This window comes from Euprymna scolopes, chromosome 36 (assembly GCF_053919585.1).
Source record: "Euprymna scolopes isolate OS-2025 chromosome 36, ASM5391958v1, whole genome shotgun sequence".
NCBI classification, from domain to species: domain Eukaryota; kingdom Metazoa; phylum Mollusca; class Cephalopoda; order Sepiida; family Sepiolidae; genus Euprymna; species Euprymna scolopes.
Window position 1 is genome coordinate 50,410,749 of NC_136517.1, and position 19,496 is coordinate 50,430,244.

Sequence of the window (19,496 nt, forward strand, 5' to 3'; positions counted from 1 at the left end):
TGTTTACATTGGACTTGAAGGCAGCCATATTGTAGTCAGCTGGAAAGCAGGGAAACAAAAGAGAGTTCCACAGACGTGCGGTTCTAAGAAAGAAGATTTGTTCATGGAATCTACGGTTAGGTTTAGGCACAGATATTAAAAAAAGAATAATGACCATGGCTTTATAACTACATTCACAGAGAAACTAACGCATACTTAAAAGTAAAAAAAGTAAACAATTTTGTTCCAGCAACTCCTAAGTCTTAATTGCTCTCTAAAACTATTGACAAAAAACAAACAAACAAACAAAAAAGAAGATGTACGTTTAATAAACTTTTATTCAATTAATATAATGATAAAATGAAACAATACGGAATTCATTTCAATGTCACAAAAATCTGAGTTAAAAAAAAAAAGCAAAAGGAACTGGCATGTAAAAACTGTTTAATATATCTATATATATATATGTATATATATATTTGTCTTACTATTTCTCGACGTATTAATAGATTCAAGCAACCCTACTAAATAAACAACCTCAACATACAAAAAACCTACCAACAATAATGCAATACTCCTAAATTACCATATAAATGCCCAGAAAAATATAAAACAGTTCTTATAAAAAATTTGATTTACCACTCATACAATATAGCATCAACCCAACAAATATTTTACAAAGAACTAACAAACAAAAGACAAACCTTAATAAACAATAATTTTCCCAATAAAATCGTCGATAAGCACATAAAACTCTATTTAAACTCACTCCACAATAAAAACATAAACCGTAACAAAGTGACACCATCAAAGTATACTATAAAAACCAACTACACATTAACTACAAAACAGATGAAAAAATAATAACAAACCTAATTAAAAGATACACCACATCCACTGACCAAAATAAAAAAATCAAACTAATAATATATTATACTAAATTTAAAACTTCCAATTTAATAATTAAAAATAATAATAGTACTAACACCGCACTAAACCAAACTAATGTAGTGCATGAAGTTATTTGCTTCTTCGAAGAATGTCTCTGAACCCACTTTGAAAACTTATACAACACATACACAGTCCACACAACAACACTCTTCCGACGACTAACCTATCATTTAGCTGACAATAGTGCTATAAAACAACACCTAACATCCCATGATAAAAACCTACAGTCGTCTGACATTAGAAATATCTTAACTAACAATACTAAAGTTTAGTACCTTAACAACTGCACACGATGACTAAAATTACTAGAAGCCATACTTATCAAAAAACTACAGCCCCTTTTTTACCGGATCTCATTTAACACCGGGACAAATATACTAACAGTATTTAATAACTAACAAGAAACTAAATAAATGAACTATAAAATAGGAAAACCGAAATTAAAAATAAAACAATTTGCCCCTAACCTTCTTGCACCCGCCTTTATGACCAATAAAAAAACAAATTTATAAATACAATAAGCCTCAAGGGAAACGAAAAAGAAAACGATAACAACAACAATCGCTCTTGATGATAATCGCATGCACCGATAGAAAGCGCTTGAAAAGAATATGGCTGAACAACAACTTTTGAGCGCCATTTTATACAACATGCCAGCTGAAATTAAAAAGACCGCTCGGCGAATGGAAAAGATATCCAGAAAATCAGAAAAAAGAATAACTGTCGTGTTCAATCAGATGTGCTTGAATAATGACTTGCTGCCAAAATATACAAATATATTTGTCTGTGTGTGTGTTACAAAACTCAGAAAAGCATCAATACTGTTGGTTTAAAACGGGTCCCTTTTGTTTGGATTTGAAACTGACGGTACTAATATTTTTCTGATCTTCTGTAACATGTATAAATAAATACTACACTCTTATCATTATCTAAGTATATTATCTTAATTCTTATATCTTCCCTCTTCATTATCATTTGTAACAATTTTACATTCTAAGGGAGATAACTCTGTTTAGTAATTTTTATCTACCAATTTCTCGAAATTCCAGACATTTATATTTTAATATTTTGACTTTAGTATTTATAAATCCGTTTAAATTAAAACATAATTAAAACATTATCTTCTTTATAACAATTTCAGTAATTGATATGCTGAGACTGCTGTATATTTTTATTGCTCAGTTACAGTGAACAGGTAGGGTCAGAGAGAGTATACAAACCAAAATAGCAAATAAAAAATTTGTAACTTGTTTATTCATGTTTTTGGCTTTAAATTTTATATTGTCTAATCTTTTTTCTTTTGTTTTTGTCAACAGGTGACCAACAGTTCTTTAATGAGTGGCTTTGAAGAATCCGTACCTGCCTCGTCCAATTCTTTGCAGGATATGGTTGATACTTTTATGCCAGATGCGGAAAAGCACGAAGTCGCTTCTTCAACAGTCCCAAATCACACAAAGTCAGACATCCGTAATAAATTAGTGTAAGTATCTGTTGTAGCAGCAGCACCACCACTTACTTGTATAATATTTTATTATCAGCAGCAGCAGCAGCAGCACCACCACCACCACCACCACCTCTTATTTCTATTACATTTTATTATCAGCAGCAGCACCACCTCTTATTTCTATTACATTTTATTATCAGCAGCAGCACCACCTCTTATTTCTATTACTTACTTGTATTATATTTTATTATCAGCAGCAGCACCACTGATTACTTATCAGCAGCAACAGCACCACTTATTTCTATAACATTTTACTATCGTATTTTTCTTGTTCTCGAATTTGACATTTTCTAGCAGTCTACAATCTTGGTCTCCAAGCTTGGTGATCTTAATGATTGAGGTTGTTCAAATTCCATTGTTGATGGTGTACATCTAAGTTTTCTTGGGTTGTCTTCTTTTCCTCTGTCCTTCCAACTTAATGTCTCTCCATTTTCTCATTTAAGAATTGCCTTTCTCAATATGACCAAAACAACATCGCCAGCTGAATGTCAGAAGCTGATCAAGCTTTGATATATCTAGTCTCAATAACAGGGTAATAGAGCCGATATGTTGGGTTTAATCCGACTTGATATTGCATATCCATCTGATCAGTGTTTTGTTATTATGCTCACCTTTATACGCATTACGCTCGTAACATAGTTGCTATGTACCCTCTCCCCGGTAGTAAGAAGGATAGCGTGCAATGTCAAGATTGGCAACAGTTTGCAAAATTTACCTCATATTGATTTTATCATTAGGGTACATCTGGACTCACATCCACCTGTGACATTCAACATACACCTAAGATAACAAGAAGAACCCACCATTTCAAGATGTTGTCATTCAGCTTCACCTTAGTGTGAGGTTGACAGTTATGGAGGTGTGCTTGCCCAAGACACCTTCTACACTTATAGTTGGGGACAGATGCCAACTTTCTGAAGCCACTACACATTTTGTGGATAATGTGCATAGACTGCATTGTATGGCGTTAGATCCCACTTAGTAATTGGATGATTCCAATAGTTTTCCTGATTCTGATACAATTACCGATTCTAATTTTTTAAGATCTCTAAATATTTAACTATAGAATTAACTATATTTCAGATTACCATAAAAACGTATCTAATATGTGTATATATATTCACAATTATAAAAATATACTTATGGAGTGGCGGGTGATCTATAGATTTTAGTTTTACTGGTTGTTTAAAATTAATAAAAATTTCCCAATCTATCATTAGTAACCAGCAATGGAAACTTAAAGTTTTGTAGCTAAAAACAAACAAAAAACAACAATTAAAAGAATCGTTTTTGGCATCAGAAAATATGCAAATTTTTTTTCCAAATATGGTACTGATTCCGATACCCCCCCCCCCCCCATTCTGGTTTTTCCAATTCCTGATTCTGATTAATCGTCCCATACTTGTATTCTGTGCAAAGATATTGACCAGGATTGTTCCGTTATTGACAGATTCACTCTTAACCCTTTGGTTTCTTTACCATTATTAGATAACTGAAGTTAAGCAATGTTAAACCTGGTCAGTATGAAAATGGGTGACCATTTGGGAATTCCGGGTGCTGTATGTGCTTGCCGCTTATCTCAACATTTTTTTCCAGTCAGCCAGCACTTCTTGCCATTGAACTCAAGCAGTACCGATTCAGGAGAGGTATGGTTGGAGATTGCACAACCCTTGTCTCACATATACATGCACAGTTACTGTTCCAGTGGGTAGCCATTGTCTCTTGAGACTGAATTGAGGCATCATCTATGCCACTTTAGAGAAAATAATCAGGAAAAACAACAAGGAGTAAGGATTGAAAAGACAGTTTGCTAAACACAAAATACAGATCTCATTAGTTTTTGTTCTTTTTAATGGACAAAAATCAGACAGTCCGATTCTTATTTACATACTATATGACAATATCGTAATATTAGTATAAATTTAGCAGAGATGCTTATTGTTAAATATCGTAGCCAAATCATATTCCATAAAACCTTTTAGACCCAGACATGTCAAATATGCAGCCCATGGCAAGCTTGTTTGTGGTCTGCACAGATAACAACTTTGAAAACGTGGGGGGTGCAGGAGAAACATATCAAAATATGGAAGGTGTCAGAATTGTTGTGAGAATTTCTTATCAGGTCTTTGCTATAAGGAAGTTTTTTTTTTATGTAATCCACTGACCAGAACATCATGGATACACCGTTTTTCAAATTATCACTATTTTTACTATCAAAGAAGTTAAAAGCATTGTGAAAACTCAAGAGAGATTTACATTAATTCATGGGAAAACTTTTTCACAAAACTAGGTTGACTGATCATCACTTGTCATCTCTGATAAAACCCGGAACTTCACAGAAATTTCGGCTTGACATACCAAAGATTGCCGACAGCAAGCGGTATTAAGCCTTGGAGTAAAACATGAAAATTGTTTGAATATTTGTCCATTTTGAACAATTGTAATGTATGCGCATTGGATTTGTTGCTGCTGCAGTCAAATACAATTTAACCATTAATTAAATTTTTTGTTATATTAAAGAATACATTAACCTCATGCTAATTTCTTTGGTTATATTTTTTTTGTAAAACTACCTGTATGTTTGTACTGGCATTCTTGAATAGGACCAGGCTATTGCATTAAATTAAAAGAAAAAATATTCTGCAATAATTTTGGCACTTCTATATTATAATAACAAAAACATATTGAATTTGAAGTAAAACAAATGGTACCTACGTAATTATCAGGTCTCAAATAGTAACATATCCAAAAATTATGAAAAATGATAGGTAGAAAAATAAATATTAATGAAAAAAGAAATTTATAAAAGGAAGCAAAATCACTATATTATTATGCTTACTAAAAAAGGTTGACTGGTGGGATAATTAAGTTCTGTTGCTTACATCAAAGGATGATGAATGTACTTCAAAATGTCGGACAAATTTTATTCCTCATCTAAACTTTACCAAAAACTGTTTTTCATTAATAATTATTTTTCTACCTTATCATTTTTTTGTAATTTTTAGATATGTTACTATTTGCGACATGACCATTATGTAGGTACCATTTGTTTTACTTGCAATTCAATATCTTTTCATTATTATAATATCGAAGTACCACAATTTTTATTAAGTGTATATTTTTAAAAGTGCCAGACTCTGAATTTGACATGCCTGTTCTAGACAGTGACATTTAATAACAGCTAACGTGTAGACATATTGTGGTTGATATTAAATATTAAATGCCAGGAAAACAAATCTTATAGATTTAGAAGAGTGAAATAGAAAGTGTTCTAAACATTAACAGATACGTAGAGAATTACATTCAAGTGTGTTTTATATAAATTATGTGTTGCTGTTTCTTTCCGTTTATGAGATATCGAATGTTAACTCTTCTGTACTTTTAATCTATTTCCTTTTATTTTCAGCCATTCAGAACACAGGGAGTTCAAACCATGGCCGGTTCCATTCCGTATCCCAACACATTTATTCCGTCCCGAGTTGAAGGCGACTCTAGCTTCAAAACAGATTCTAAGTCGCAAAATGAAATCTGCGCTCATACAATCAATCTATGATGAAATGATCAACTACACTGTGTAAGATTTGACTTTAACTTATTTGGAAATATCTATCTTGTAGATTCCCCTAGATGAAAAACAGAGCAACAAGAAAGTATTTATTTATTCATTTTTGGACATCTGTTATGAAAAGACTCTAGTTGAAAACATATCTCTACTTATATATAAAAGGCACTTTGTGTGTGTGTATGTGTGTGAGTTTTTTTTCCAATGGACTCCGAAATGGTTGGGACAATTTTTATGAAATTTCACACAAATATACTTTCTGTGTCTGGGAGTGTTCTTAGATAGGTTTTGTATTGATAAGTTTCGAAAATTGTTGATCCAAAAATCCAATTAAAGTCTGATTTTGATCAAAGTTAACACTTTTGTAGAGCCTAACATCACAAGTTCGTTTGAGAAGTTTTATCACTGCACAAGTAGAAAGGCCCAGCATATAAAATAAACAATAGGTTCTTTAAGAAGACAGGGGCATGTTTGAAATAGACGTTTCTGTTTAGAATAGTACTGAACCATGACACTTGACTTTTGCATTTGAAACTGTAATTCAAATTATTATATAAAAATATTTTTCTAAAAATCAACAGTAGGTTCATTGATAAGCCAAGGCGCATTCAATTTTTTCGTATTGGTTGGTTGGTTGGTTGTTTTACGGCATATCAACCCTTTTCGGGTTATTTAATGCCGAATCCAAAGATTTTGAAGAAAATTTTTTTTAATAGAATATATTTGTTGTTTTCACGTCGGTTTCTGTTTAACCCATAGTTGGGACCCTAACAGGTACTACCACTCCGGGTCAGAGTGGACCTGGGAGCAATAGTAATTAAAGGGTGGCTCCACACTCCCCAAAGCTCACAAGCTGGGGCCTCACCACTGGATATAGTTTAAGGTCATATCCAGGACCCCCATTGAGGGACTTTTACCCTCTGCAGGGGGGACAATCGGCGTATTCTAAACCCCCACCGACAGGGCCCAAGGCGCATTCGAAATGAATGTTTCTATTTAGGGCACAACTGAACCGTAACACTCACATTTTGAATTTTAAACTTGAATTCTAGCCATTATGTAGAAATAATTTTATTAAATCAACAGTACGTTCTCTACAATGGAATGTAGACTACAATGTATTATGGATACTTGTACAGTTTAGTCAAGACATTAAAAAATGAAAATATCGAAAAAATGGTTATATTGTACGTATCTGTTTTCAACTGAATATCTCCCCCCAAAATTTCATTTAATTTGATCGAGTAGCTTTTTTTTTTTTTTTACAGCGGAAAAACACGTTCTTATGAGAGCGTGTTGAAGTCAGCCATTGTGAAATTTGCTGAACACGCCACGGGGAGATAACTCCATGTAAAGTGTTGATACTCCCTCCCCATCTTTAATTCTAACTTTTCTTCCTAAAAATCAAACCTTTTGCTCGGTATCATAAGAAATTGTTTTTTCGCTGTAAAAAAAAAATACTTGATGAAATTAAGTGAAAATTTTTTTTTCGGAGAACTTTGTTCCATAACGGATACGTGTAATATAACCTTTTTTTTTTTCAATATTTACAGTTTTTAATGTCTTGATAAAACTGTACCAGTACCACATTATGGACTGAGTCACTGCGGGAAGACATATGCTTTCCTCCTGGTGCATTGCAGTGGGTTCCCAACTAGAGCAAGCAATCAATAAATTTGATTGAGAAATAGGCAATTTCCCTGGTTTCAATGACGATAAAAGTATAGCGTGAAACATTTGTTGATCCTGATTCAATGCTGGGTCTCCCTGCTAGGTACTGAATAAATGTGAAAGATTTTTTCATTTATCTCCCCCTTTTATTACCATCAAAACGGCTCACTGTTATTTAAATCAATAATTTAACACTCTATATTCAGTACTGACGAACAATCCAAAGGCAATTATTTTAATCCCTTATTCGCGTAACTAATTTTTAAACAGTTCACAATAAATTAACATTTGGTGCTATACATTTGTAATTTTATTCTCCTATGTTTTCTCTATATATGCAATAACCTTCATTTATATTAACAGTAATTAATTAAAGTGATTTAATAAAAAATTGACCGCTTACTAAAACCTTTCTAAATTAAGCTAACATTGCTCGCTAGAATTCTTACCAACAGGCGTTGGCGAAAAATAATAGAGAAAGGGTTGCTGGTTAGCTGTCTTGTTCACTTTCTTTCTCTTGCACCTCTGTCTTTCTTTTCTGTTAACAATGTCAAACTTTTTTTGTTTTATTGATATTAAATTCATTATTTTGATCTCATAGACAAACCATTTCGCATGGGGAGTTAACTTGATTTTCAGCAGTTAAAATATAAAAAAAGGGTTCTCATCTAACATATCATCATTTAGGCGAATTGATTTTTTGTTTAAAAGATAAATAAATTTGTTGATGTTTATCTATTTATATGAATAAATGCGACAGTTTTGGTCTTATGAATGAAATTTGTATTATTTGAGTTCTTTGAACTACAGTTCTTATCTTGAATGTCATTTTCACAACGTTTCAGTCGATATAACCTCCAACATTCTTCGAGAATTTGGACAGCATTTCGAACGGAACCCTTTATTTACTTCACGGGGCTAGCATACTCTTGTTCTGTCAGCCATGACTGGCTAGAGATACTAAGTAGTTTGCAATTATATTTTTTGATCGCTCATGCCGAGGATTGAACCTTCAATCTTCAGAAGAATATCACTTTTATCATTGATTTTTCCAAGTAACTGCTGCATCACGGGTCCTTGCAGATTTCTAGTACAAATTTTGGGAGCCTGTAACCTGAAAAATGAAGGTTGGAAACCTTAAATTTGAAGGTTGATGGTTCAATTCTCAGTGTGGGTGACCGAAAAATACAATTGCAAATTACTTAGGACCTGTATCCCGTCATGACTCACGGTACAAGAGTATGCTACTCCCATGAAGTAAATAAAGAGTTCTGTTCAAATTTTCATCCAGATTTGATAGAAACATTCCCGAGTTCAACAAGATGCACCTTAAAAAGGTCAGAGAACAGTAGTCCGAAGAATCCAAATAATACGAATAACCAATCCTCATCTCAAAAATTTGGAAACGTATTATGGATGAAATGTATATTATTTCAAATTCTCGTTTCATGTATTTCAAGTAAAAAACTTTGTGAAATAATAACAAACTGGCAAAGACGGCTAGTATCTATATAAAAATATACATAAAGATGTACCCACTATAATATTTGTAATTATTTTTTTATCGGACGTTTAGGAAATTGACCTCCCACCTCTAAATTCCACAATTTACACTTTTTTTTTCTTTTTTCATATTAACCTCATTGTTTAGAAGCTTAACTTTAAAAAAAAAAAAAAATTGAAGAAAAATATTTTTTATGACTTTCTTTGTCAGGGATCAGTTTTCAATTACAATGTTCTACTAAATTGAACACATACCTTGTGACCATTACAGAAAAATATTGCAACTCTCTTATACGACCAGTGTTTATTTCCGTTTAAAAAAAAGGGGTTAGGAAGGAAGCTTTTTAGAACCCCCTTGCACCCTCTCTCTCATCTATCTTATCTATTTTATTCGCGTCGTCTCGTTTGAAAGAATCCCAACTATGAAAAAATGCCCACTTCAAGACTGGACCTTTTGCAAAATTTTACAGAAAATTTGGTGACAAATATTTGTTGTGAATTTAAAAAAATTACTTATCTGCCCTGAAGTGTCGGAAAAAAATTATTTTTTGATTGTTGAATTTTTAAAATCATTTGTTTGTTTTTTTTTTTAATAAATTATTTCTTGCCTTTCGTAACAATTATTTGTTGTGAATTATAAATAAAAAACACTTGTCTGCCTGAATATACTCGAAAACCTGTAAAAGTTGTCATCAAGTGGAAAGAAAGTAAAAATTTACTTTAAGCCCCTTTTTTAGATGGGAATAAACACCAGTCACATAAAGTCGCAATATTTTTCTCTGTGATGGTCACAAAGTATGTGTTCAAACAAAACAAAACAAAACATTATTCTTTAAAAAAAGTGTCTTACACTAAAAGTCTCAGAAAAAAAAAAGAAGGATTTTAATCATTTAATGAAATATTTTATAATGTTATTTGGTTTTCTAATATTTCTAAATAACATTTTTTGAAACTTTATTTTAATATATTGTTATTGTTAAAAGTGACTCTTTATAATTTATTTTGACAATATTTTAAGTAACTGGGCTAAAATAAAATTTAAGAAGCCACTATAAAAGCACCATCCTTTCCGAAGTCATCCAGTGTGCTTTCCTTATGCCATTCAGTGGGAATATTTAAAAGTTGGTACTACTGACTTTGACTGCAATTAATGCTTCTTAATAGAAACATTAATTGCAGTCAAAGTCAGTAGTACCAACTTTTGAAGAAATTTTGTTAATTCTTTGTTTTATTATAAAAAACTAGCCTTGATGCCCGGCATTGCAAAAAAAACAAAAAAAAAAAAGTGGTAGTAGGCAAGCAGGCTCAAATTCGTACCACGAAGGAGGAAAATAATGTGAAAAAAAAAGTGACGTATTTGCCGTTGCGCACATCACCAAACCGGAAGTGACAAATGTTTAAATTAAGGCTAGTCAGTCGAAAAGAGGGGATGACTTTCCAAAATATTGCCGAAAAAAGCGACCCCTCCCTGTAGAAAAGTGCCCAGTTGAAGGTGAAGAAATTAATGGTTTTAGCCAATTTTTTGACATTTGTTGTTTGAAGGATCGAACTTCAAAACAATACCGATTTCGTGAAAATCTGTCATCTCTGTCAAAAGTTTTAGGCAAACATACATACATACATACATTTAAACAGAAAGGCGAGATTTATATTATAGACTAGTGGGGGGTACCCGGCGTTGCCCGGGTATTTGGAGGTGTGTGTATTAAAAAAAAAACGTAAAAGAAAAAAGTTTTAGTAGGAAGGTAGGATTGAACCCCGAAGCCTTGACATGAAGGTGGAAATGAAAGGGAAAATAAGCCAGACACCTAACCATCTCGGCCACAATGTGAGAGGAATTGATAAGCATGTAGAGTTAAGGGTTAAAAAGTGAGTCAAGTCAAAGAGGTTTGATTGACAGGTGGTCGTTTAATGAGGTCATCGCGGGAGTGTTATGATGACGCGGCAGTTTTTTATTTACTGCGGGGCAGCTTTTTGGGGTTTGTTTACTTTGTTTCAATGCGGGACAGTTTTGGTTTCCCCAAGATGATGGTGGGAGGGAAACCAGCTCCCTATTTAAAGGGGATTTCCAAATTGAATAGCAATTGTCTGATATAAGGGAAACTCCGCATTGATCAAAGCTGATTGCTTTTGGACATTCCCGGCAATCGCGATCGGAACAATGATGGCAGCTCCGAATTAGTTTCGCTTTTATTATACGAAAAGGCTGAATTCACACACGGCGATCCAAAAATGTAGAATATTTAGCTTTTCAAAGTCGGAAAAATTAAGTAGACAGGCGACCCCCGTTATTAACTCGCCGATATTAGGATTTCAAAATGATATAAAAAGTTTTAAGAATGAGTGACGGCCTCGAGACCCGCTAAAAAAAGTCTTTTGCAAACATACACAAAAAGTGAACATACATACATACACGCACACATTTTCGCTTTTATATATATAGATTGTTGATTTATTTTTCTCATTTCAGCTATCCGACATCTTCTCAGTACAAAGAAGTAGCAATGGCCATCATTACGGAATATACCCATCTTCGTGATAATATCCCAGGGTGCAAAGGTTATGTAAGTTGTTTATTATTTCTAATCAACACATGCACTAATAGTATAATGGATACTGCTGTAGATAATGGAATCACTTCAGCTGTGGTTGGTGCTGAGTTAGTGTTAATCTCTATATTAATAGAATTATATGACCACTTCAGTGTAGTGAAATTATGGGCAGGCTAAGAGATGATTACCAGTTTGTGTGCACAAGTGTAAGACAATGGAGACGAATAAGAACTCAGATATGGAGAAAGTATATTTGGATGACTAAGCTATTGAGGTTGTTCAGACGTTTTGCGAGGAGCAGGTGCAAGTGTGATTTCAAGAGAGGTTATAGTCAGCTAATGCACTCTCTAACTTCTGGCGTAGCACTACCGGAAGCAGTGACAAGGCAAATCAGTTCCTTCGCTTTTTCTCTTACGTCTATTTTCTTCCCTGTGCATCTACTCTTTTTTTATTACGTTTTTCCAATCTTTCTTTTTTTTTATTACGTTTTTCCAATCTTTCTTTTTTTATTTAATAATCATTGAAAAGTTTTTTCGGTCTTATTTTAATTAAGAATTATTGAAATTAATGGGTTTTTTTTTTTTAACAATTATTGAAAACACTTTGCACTCTCTTTTTTTTTTTTTTAAGAAAAAAAAAAAGATTATTGAAAACACTTTTTAAAATATTTAAAAAACTATTTCGGGAATATTATGTAGATCAGGGAGGGACTGACATGCAAGGTAGCAGAAATCTTAAGACATTTAAACATATCTGCATTATACATACATGCCTTATACATACATGAATGTTTGGATGGTGTACGTATGTACGTGTTAGCAACCATTTTGTACTTATATGTATGGGTATATGTGTTTCGTTTTTGTTTGTGTGTGGTTCGTTTGTGGTACCATTTTCAATAACACTTTCAAACATACGCGTCATATGCAATTGATTTTTTTCACTTTGAATTATTTTAATGTTCCTTGAGGGAAACTAAGTTTTTTTTTTTTGATTTTAGATTTTCTTTTGTTTTTCTCATTTCTCAATGTTTATTTTCATTATGGTTTTAAATATTTAGGTAGATAGTTTTTTTTTTTTTTTACAAAGGGGTTACCATATATCAAGGCTCGGAGGCCACTTGAGGATAAAGGTTAATATGTGTGTATTTTAGTTATTGAGACAGCAGCGTAGTAATCGTTTATGGTGGAAATATGGTATAATTAGATTTACGAGTATAGTTCAATAAGAACTTGTAATCAGTTGGAAAGTGGAACAGTTCCAAAGGCAAACAGTTTTAGGAAAGAAGCTTTATTCATGGAATCCATGTTTAGATTTAGGCGCCAATAGAGAGTGGGGGAATTTATTGACAGTGATTTTGGCTAGACGAGTGTTTTGTGTTAAATATTGGCGAGGCAGGGGGGAGACATAAAACACTTGCCATGAAAATAGCGATAAGGCAAAGACAAGCTTGCAATGTTTCTTCTGTGGAAAAGAGGTTGCAGAAAAGGGCATCGCCTACTAAATTCTGAAGTCTGTTTTGAACTCTGCCAAGGCAGGATAGGGTGCTCCGAGCAGCTCCTGCCCAGATGTGGCAACAGTACTCTATCCTAGGACATACAGCTTTTATACAGGTAGAGAACTGCATTTGCAGTGAAATATCTAATGTAATTTTCCATATATTTTTATTAAGGGTTTTCGTTCGCAATCCATCATTATCGATCTGCCCCGCGGGTTTGAATGATGTTGCTGACTCCTGGTCTAGTGGCCGCTACAGAAATAGGCTTTTTTCATGACAAAAGTAATGCAAGGAGATTCTCACTGAGAGTTTTCATATAAGGTTTTATTTGGGGAGAATTTATTCAGAAAGAGAGAGAGTAATGTTATTGTAGCTAGATAGTTACTTCTTAAATTTAACTTTCTAACTTAATGAAATGAATGACACAGATGGACAGAGATATTGGTTACATTCGCTGAGATTATCAGTTTTCTACATCATTGACTTTGGCTCATTCGCATGGTTTCCATGGAGAAACTCTGACTGAAAACCTTTGTTTCTCTCACTTTAAAATGTTATGTCTTTTGTTATCAACTCTCTGTTTTGTCTGTGGCATTTGCCGTCTGTGCTCTGCCTAAATTTTACTTTTCTTTCATTCAACACAGGGAACAATTCTGTTTTACAGATCTAGGTTATCATGCACTCAGTGTGGCCCTTGCCAAAATCCACACTAGATAACTTAATTGCCATTGTAACATTGCTTGTTAACAATGGCTAGATTTTTCTTAAATTTCAACTTTCTAACAGAAAACATCTTTTATTCATGTGATAGCCACATTCCCATCATGTTTTTTACTGTTTTAGTAAAACAATTTTGTTTTGTGTTTTTCTGCTTTATCTAGGAATCTTGGTCTGCTACACTCTCTGACAAATTCCGTAATGAACGTCGGATAATGACAAATATCGAAGTTGTAGAGAAGCGTAAGCGTCGAAGGGTTGTGACTGAACCGGAATCTTCATCAGGTGACCCAAGCGATAAGTCTATCATTGTTCCGTCCTCTTATCGACAGACCCAGGTAAGATGCTCTTCCCGTTTGTAATTGTATTAGTGTACACTCTCCCTCAAAAATGATAACAGACATCTTGCTACTCATCTCCCTTCATAATATCCCTGCAACTTATGTCCCCGATAGTAGCCCCCAACTTCAACAAAGTGGCACTGTGCCTTGTTTGGGGGGAAAATTGAATAAAAAAAAATTATGCTTTGCCAGTGTTCAAACAAATATTCATCTATAATATAAAAGCGAAAATGTGTGTGTGTTAGTGTGTGCATTTTTTTTGTATGTCCGCCAAAGGCATTTTTTTGGGGTGGGGGTGCGCTAGGAGGGGTCACTAAATCTTACAACTTTTTATATACTGTCTAGATTATAATATGTCCGATTTACGAAACGAGTTCATTTGAATCTTTTATTATGTTACAAAATTTGCGCCGTGATTTCATTTTCTCTACTACTATGGCTTGATGCTTGACCTAGAAAATCACACGTTGACGTTCTTTAACCACCTGCTTTTTTTAAACGTTTAATTTCACCCTTTCTCACTTCTCTGCCCGCGTAGCGTCGTGGTAAGTCAGCAGACTATTCGCCTCAAGGCTTCGGGTTCAAGCCTACCTCCGTCCCCAAACTTTTTTTTTTTCCTTTTTCCCCTGGGCAACGCCGGGCACCCCCGCTAGTCTATATATATAAAAGACAAACCGGCCATGTGCATTTTTGTATGTCCAGCAAAGGCTTTTTTCATCGGGTTTCTCGGTTACTATTCTTTAGAACTTTTTATATTCTCCCTAGATCATAATATCCACAATTTGTGAACGCACGTCGTATCTAGATTTATTTTGATCGACTTTTATAAAATTCACGCTATTTCATCCTCTTTCGTGTTTGTTCGCTTTTTTTCTCGTATAAATAAAGCGAAACTCACCGATGCAAAGGTGTCAGCGCCCTTTCGTGCCAGGATGTCTTGAAAGCAATTAGCTTTGATCAATGTGGGAAAAACCCTTCATATCAGACAATTGCTATTCATTTGAGAGTTTCCCTTTTTCGGGAAGCTTGGTTTCCCCAACATCGTGGGGAAACAAACAAATGAAACGGCAGAAAGCTGAACTGGCTTTCAGTTAACGTTCATTTCTGTACCTGTGTGAACTCCTTCACTTAGCAAGTCAACTTTTTAATTTACATCACTAAATTTCGACGCTTTTCACTTCCTATGGCTTCGTAGCGGTAAAATGTCACGTTTCTTTTCACTTTCTTTTTCGCCTTCATATCACGCCTGCCTGCTTACTAACACTTTTTTTCTTGTGCTCAACACACACCTCCAAACACCTGGCCAACGCCGGGTACCTCCACTAGTTTGTTATATAAATCTCACCTGTCTGTTTAAATGTATGTATGTATGTATGCATGTATGTCTGCCTAAAACTTCCGACAGAGATGACGGATTTTCACGAGATCGGTATTGTTTTGAAGCTCAACCCTTTGGACAACAAATATCGAAAAATTAGCTAAAAACATTGATTCCTTCAACCTCAACTGGGCACTTTTCTACAAGGAGGAATCAATTTTTTCGCCGATATTTTCGAAAGTCATCCCCTCTTTTCGATTGACTAGCCTTAATTTAAACCTTCGCCACGTTTAGTTTAGTGATAGACGCAACGGCAAGGACGTCACGTTTTTTTTTACACATTCTTTCCTCCTTTGTGGTAGGGGTTTGAGCCTGCCCGCCTGCCTGCCTACTATCACTTTTTTTTGTTCAACACACACCTCCAAACATCCGGGCAATGCCAGGCATCCAGGCTAGTCTAAAATAAGGTCAAACTTGGTGAAGTTAAAAGGGAAAAAGAAGAAAACATCTCAAACTGGAAAGTTTAAAGAAAAAATGATAAACATATTAATGGGAACATTGGCAAAGCATAATTTTTTTGACACAGGATGTACACTTGTATAATATAATACATATTTATTATTTTATGTATCTACATAAAATTTTATGTAAATATTTTCAGTATTTACTTTGACAGTGCTCAGTACATAAGTATGCCCATGAAAATAGCGATAAAGCGGAGACAAGCTCGCAGTGTTTCTTCTGTGGGAAAGAGGTTGCAGGGAAGAGAAAAGGCCATCACATACTAGATTATGAAGTCTGTTTTGAACTCTGTCAAGGCAGGGTAGGATGCAGAAAAGTGTCCAGTTGAGAATGAAGGAATTGATATTCAAGATGATGAAACAGAAAATTCTGTGTAGCTTGATTGCTATATATATTTTGAAAACTTGCTCATATAATACATATATATATTTTTAGTATTTACTTCCAGTGCTCAATATGTGAGTAGAGCTTGGTATGGCAATTAGCCTGATGATTTCCCTTGGATATGAAACAAACATTTCTGAGTAGCTTATAAGCCATATATATATATATAGAGAGAGAGAGAGAGAGAAGTAGTTATTATTCTAACAAACAAAAAATGTAATTAATTCACACTCATAAATTTTTATTATTTTTTTTTTTAAGCAAATGTCTGAGTTTTGGTTACTCATTGAATGTAGATTCCTTGTAAATAAATAGTATATACGAAAATCATATTGGAATAAAACTACATAATCCGTTTTCTGTATGAAAATTAGTTTGTGAAACACTTTTGTATATATTAATACAATCATGAACAAATAAACAAACAGGAATATGACATATATATATATATATATATATGAATTTTTTTTATGTTTTGAGGACTGGTTTCTTCTGTGAAAAGCAACCATTTATTAGCATTACAAGCGTATGCTGTATTTTCGTGGACATCGGCAATATTACATACCTAATGTGCTTCAACAAGTCATATCTTTTTTATTTGTGGGTCAATTTAAAAAAAAAATTACATTACTGGAAAGAAAATAGAATAAACATTCCAATGATGTTAATTTATTTTTCTTTTATGCGTTCAATGTTTTTATGCTTGAAGTTAAAAATGAAAAAAAAAATGATAAAAAATTATGGCAGCAAAAAGAGAAACTGTCTTATCAATGTTTGCATTTCATATGTTATGTTTGGATACATATGCGCTGGGTTAAATTTGATTGGATATGGCTAAAATTTTACAGGCTATATGAGCATAGAAGTCCATCTCTACTGGACTTTGATTTTGATTTTTATGACCACAGGAAGCAAAGTTACAACTGAGCAAAGTTGACGAAGAATATTTCCAAATTGATACAATAAATCAGTATATATAATCCATTTTCATATAGATAAGTTTCAGAATTATTTTCATGTATAATACGTAAATATTTGATAATTATTAATTGTGCGGAAATTTCTTTAAAATGTCATCTTTTATAGAAATTCAAATCACTTAAAGGGAAACGGCTCACTATGCGCTAATCATCGCTGTCAGCGTATGAATGAGTTTGTATTCTCTTAAAAATAGAAAACTGTTTTTTCTGCTTTCAAAACGAAGGCAGAAAAAAAGTTTCATTTTTTATTGAGTTTGTCAATTTAAAAAAATTATCAAGTTTTTCAAATTTGATTTCCAAACAATACTATTTTGTTGTTTTTAATGCTTTTAGTACACATGTACTAAAAGCGTTAAAAAACAACAAAATGTACTAAGTACATGCGTTTGTTTTTTAGCGGTAAAAATAAACAAAACAAAATATATAGCAAATAAAAGGTACTTGTGCACTTATGCTACCATGCTGAAATAATAACGTTATTATTTAGAAACTCATTCTTAACATGGGGAAGGAAGGGTGCTTTGTTAACTATTCTGTACTTTCACCTAACAATTAAATAAAATATGTTGTGAAACTTGAATTTATTTTTAACTCATTGTCAAGACCATTTTTTGAATCTAAAACAAACCCGTTTTTTTTTTTTTAACTGAAGATATCTAAATAATAATAATAATAATTAGACGGTTCGATAAAGAATTCCATTGTGATGCATTTTGTAAAGTTTTACCTTGTTTCCACCATAACATTTTTTTTTAAATGACTATCTACTAAGGTTTTCGGGTATGCTGAAAACGAATATCGCATTTAAATTTTCCGCAAATAAGGATCTTTCTGGATATTAAGCAATGCCATTTCTTATGTTATTGCTGGTGGCCATCTTGGTACATGCATTTGCACATAATTTCTTGGGGTTAGGTTTGCGCACTCGCACGTACCAAGATGGCCACCAGCGATAACATAAGAAATGACATTGCTTAATATCCGGAAAACTACTTATTTGTAGAAAATTTAAATGCGATATTTGTTTTCAGCATACCCTAAAACTTATAAAAGTAATCATTTTAAATGTTAAGGTGGAAACAAGATAAAAAATTACCGTTTTATATCTTTGTTTACATAATTGAATTTTCAGTAAAACAACAGAATAGAAATGACAAAAAATACCATCAACTGGTGAATATGTAGTTCGTTGCTTATCAGGATTCCTGGTATCCTGATACTGTGAAAGCTACATCAAGGATTCATGTAGAGTACGATTTATAGTTGCATCTCAGAAAATAGGGGTATATTTTGGGCCAGATAGAGAGGATTTACAAAATTGAAAATCGGACTGGTCCCAAAATGCATAAGTTCTGGTCGACTATGGAAATTTCCATCTTTTACAGAAATCCAAAATCTATATAAAAAATTTTCTTCGATTTATTTGTGAGATTAATTCATATCTACTCATTTTTTTTTTTTGTTGAAAGGAGTAGTAAATACCGGCCATGAATGCATTCAATGGCTACACTCAAGATTAAGCTCTCCTTTGGTGAGGAGGCAGGAAAATGCCTGCTCTCAATAAAGCTATATTTAAATGCTATAATACTTAGTTTTGTTTATGAATAGACACCCACTGTATGATACCATGTGTCAGTTTAACAAAAATTGAAATTTGTACATCTGAATTTATAATTCATAGCTTATGACTGCATAATCAGAAAAAGCACACAATTTTATATAAGAGTGCCAAGTTTCATGAGAATAGCTTGAAAAATAAATAAATGGTGACGAAATTACCAAATTTCTTGAAATGTTGAGGTCGGTAATTTAGCCCACTTTTTCTAAAGAAAAATGTCCACGGAAAAGCATAAATTTTGGCACTTAAAATTCTCATAACTTTTGAACTACTGATGGTATTTGCATAATTCAAACGGTTTTAAGCATCTTTTACATAGCTTTTTCATGCAACTTCATACAATAACAATTATCTAAAAAGAAAAAAATCGACTTGTAATGCTACATTTATTAAGTC

The 19,496-nt window shown here is 33.3% G+C and overlaps 1 protein-coding gene across 1 annotated transcript in view; it reads left to right on the plus strand.

Moving 5' to 3' along the window:
- The window catches only part of LOC145260468 (uncharacterized), a 91,541-nt gene that overhangs the window by 19,388 nt on the left and 52,657 nt on the right, over positions 1–19,496 (plus strand). The window contains exons 3-6 of the mRNA XM_080118555.1: positions 2,247–2,410; positions 5,841–6,008; positions 11,641–11,734; positions 14,102–14,275. Coding sequence (XP_079974681.1) covers positions 2,247–2,410; positions 5,841–6,008; positions 11,641–11,734; positions 14,102–14,275 — 600 coding nt within the window. The remainder of the gene's footprint in view (positions 1–2,246; positions 2,411–5,840; positions 6,009–11,640; positions 11,735–14,101; positions 14,276–19,496) is intronic.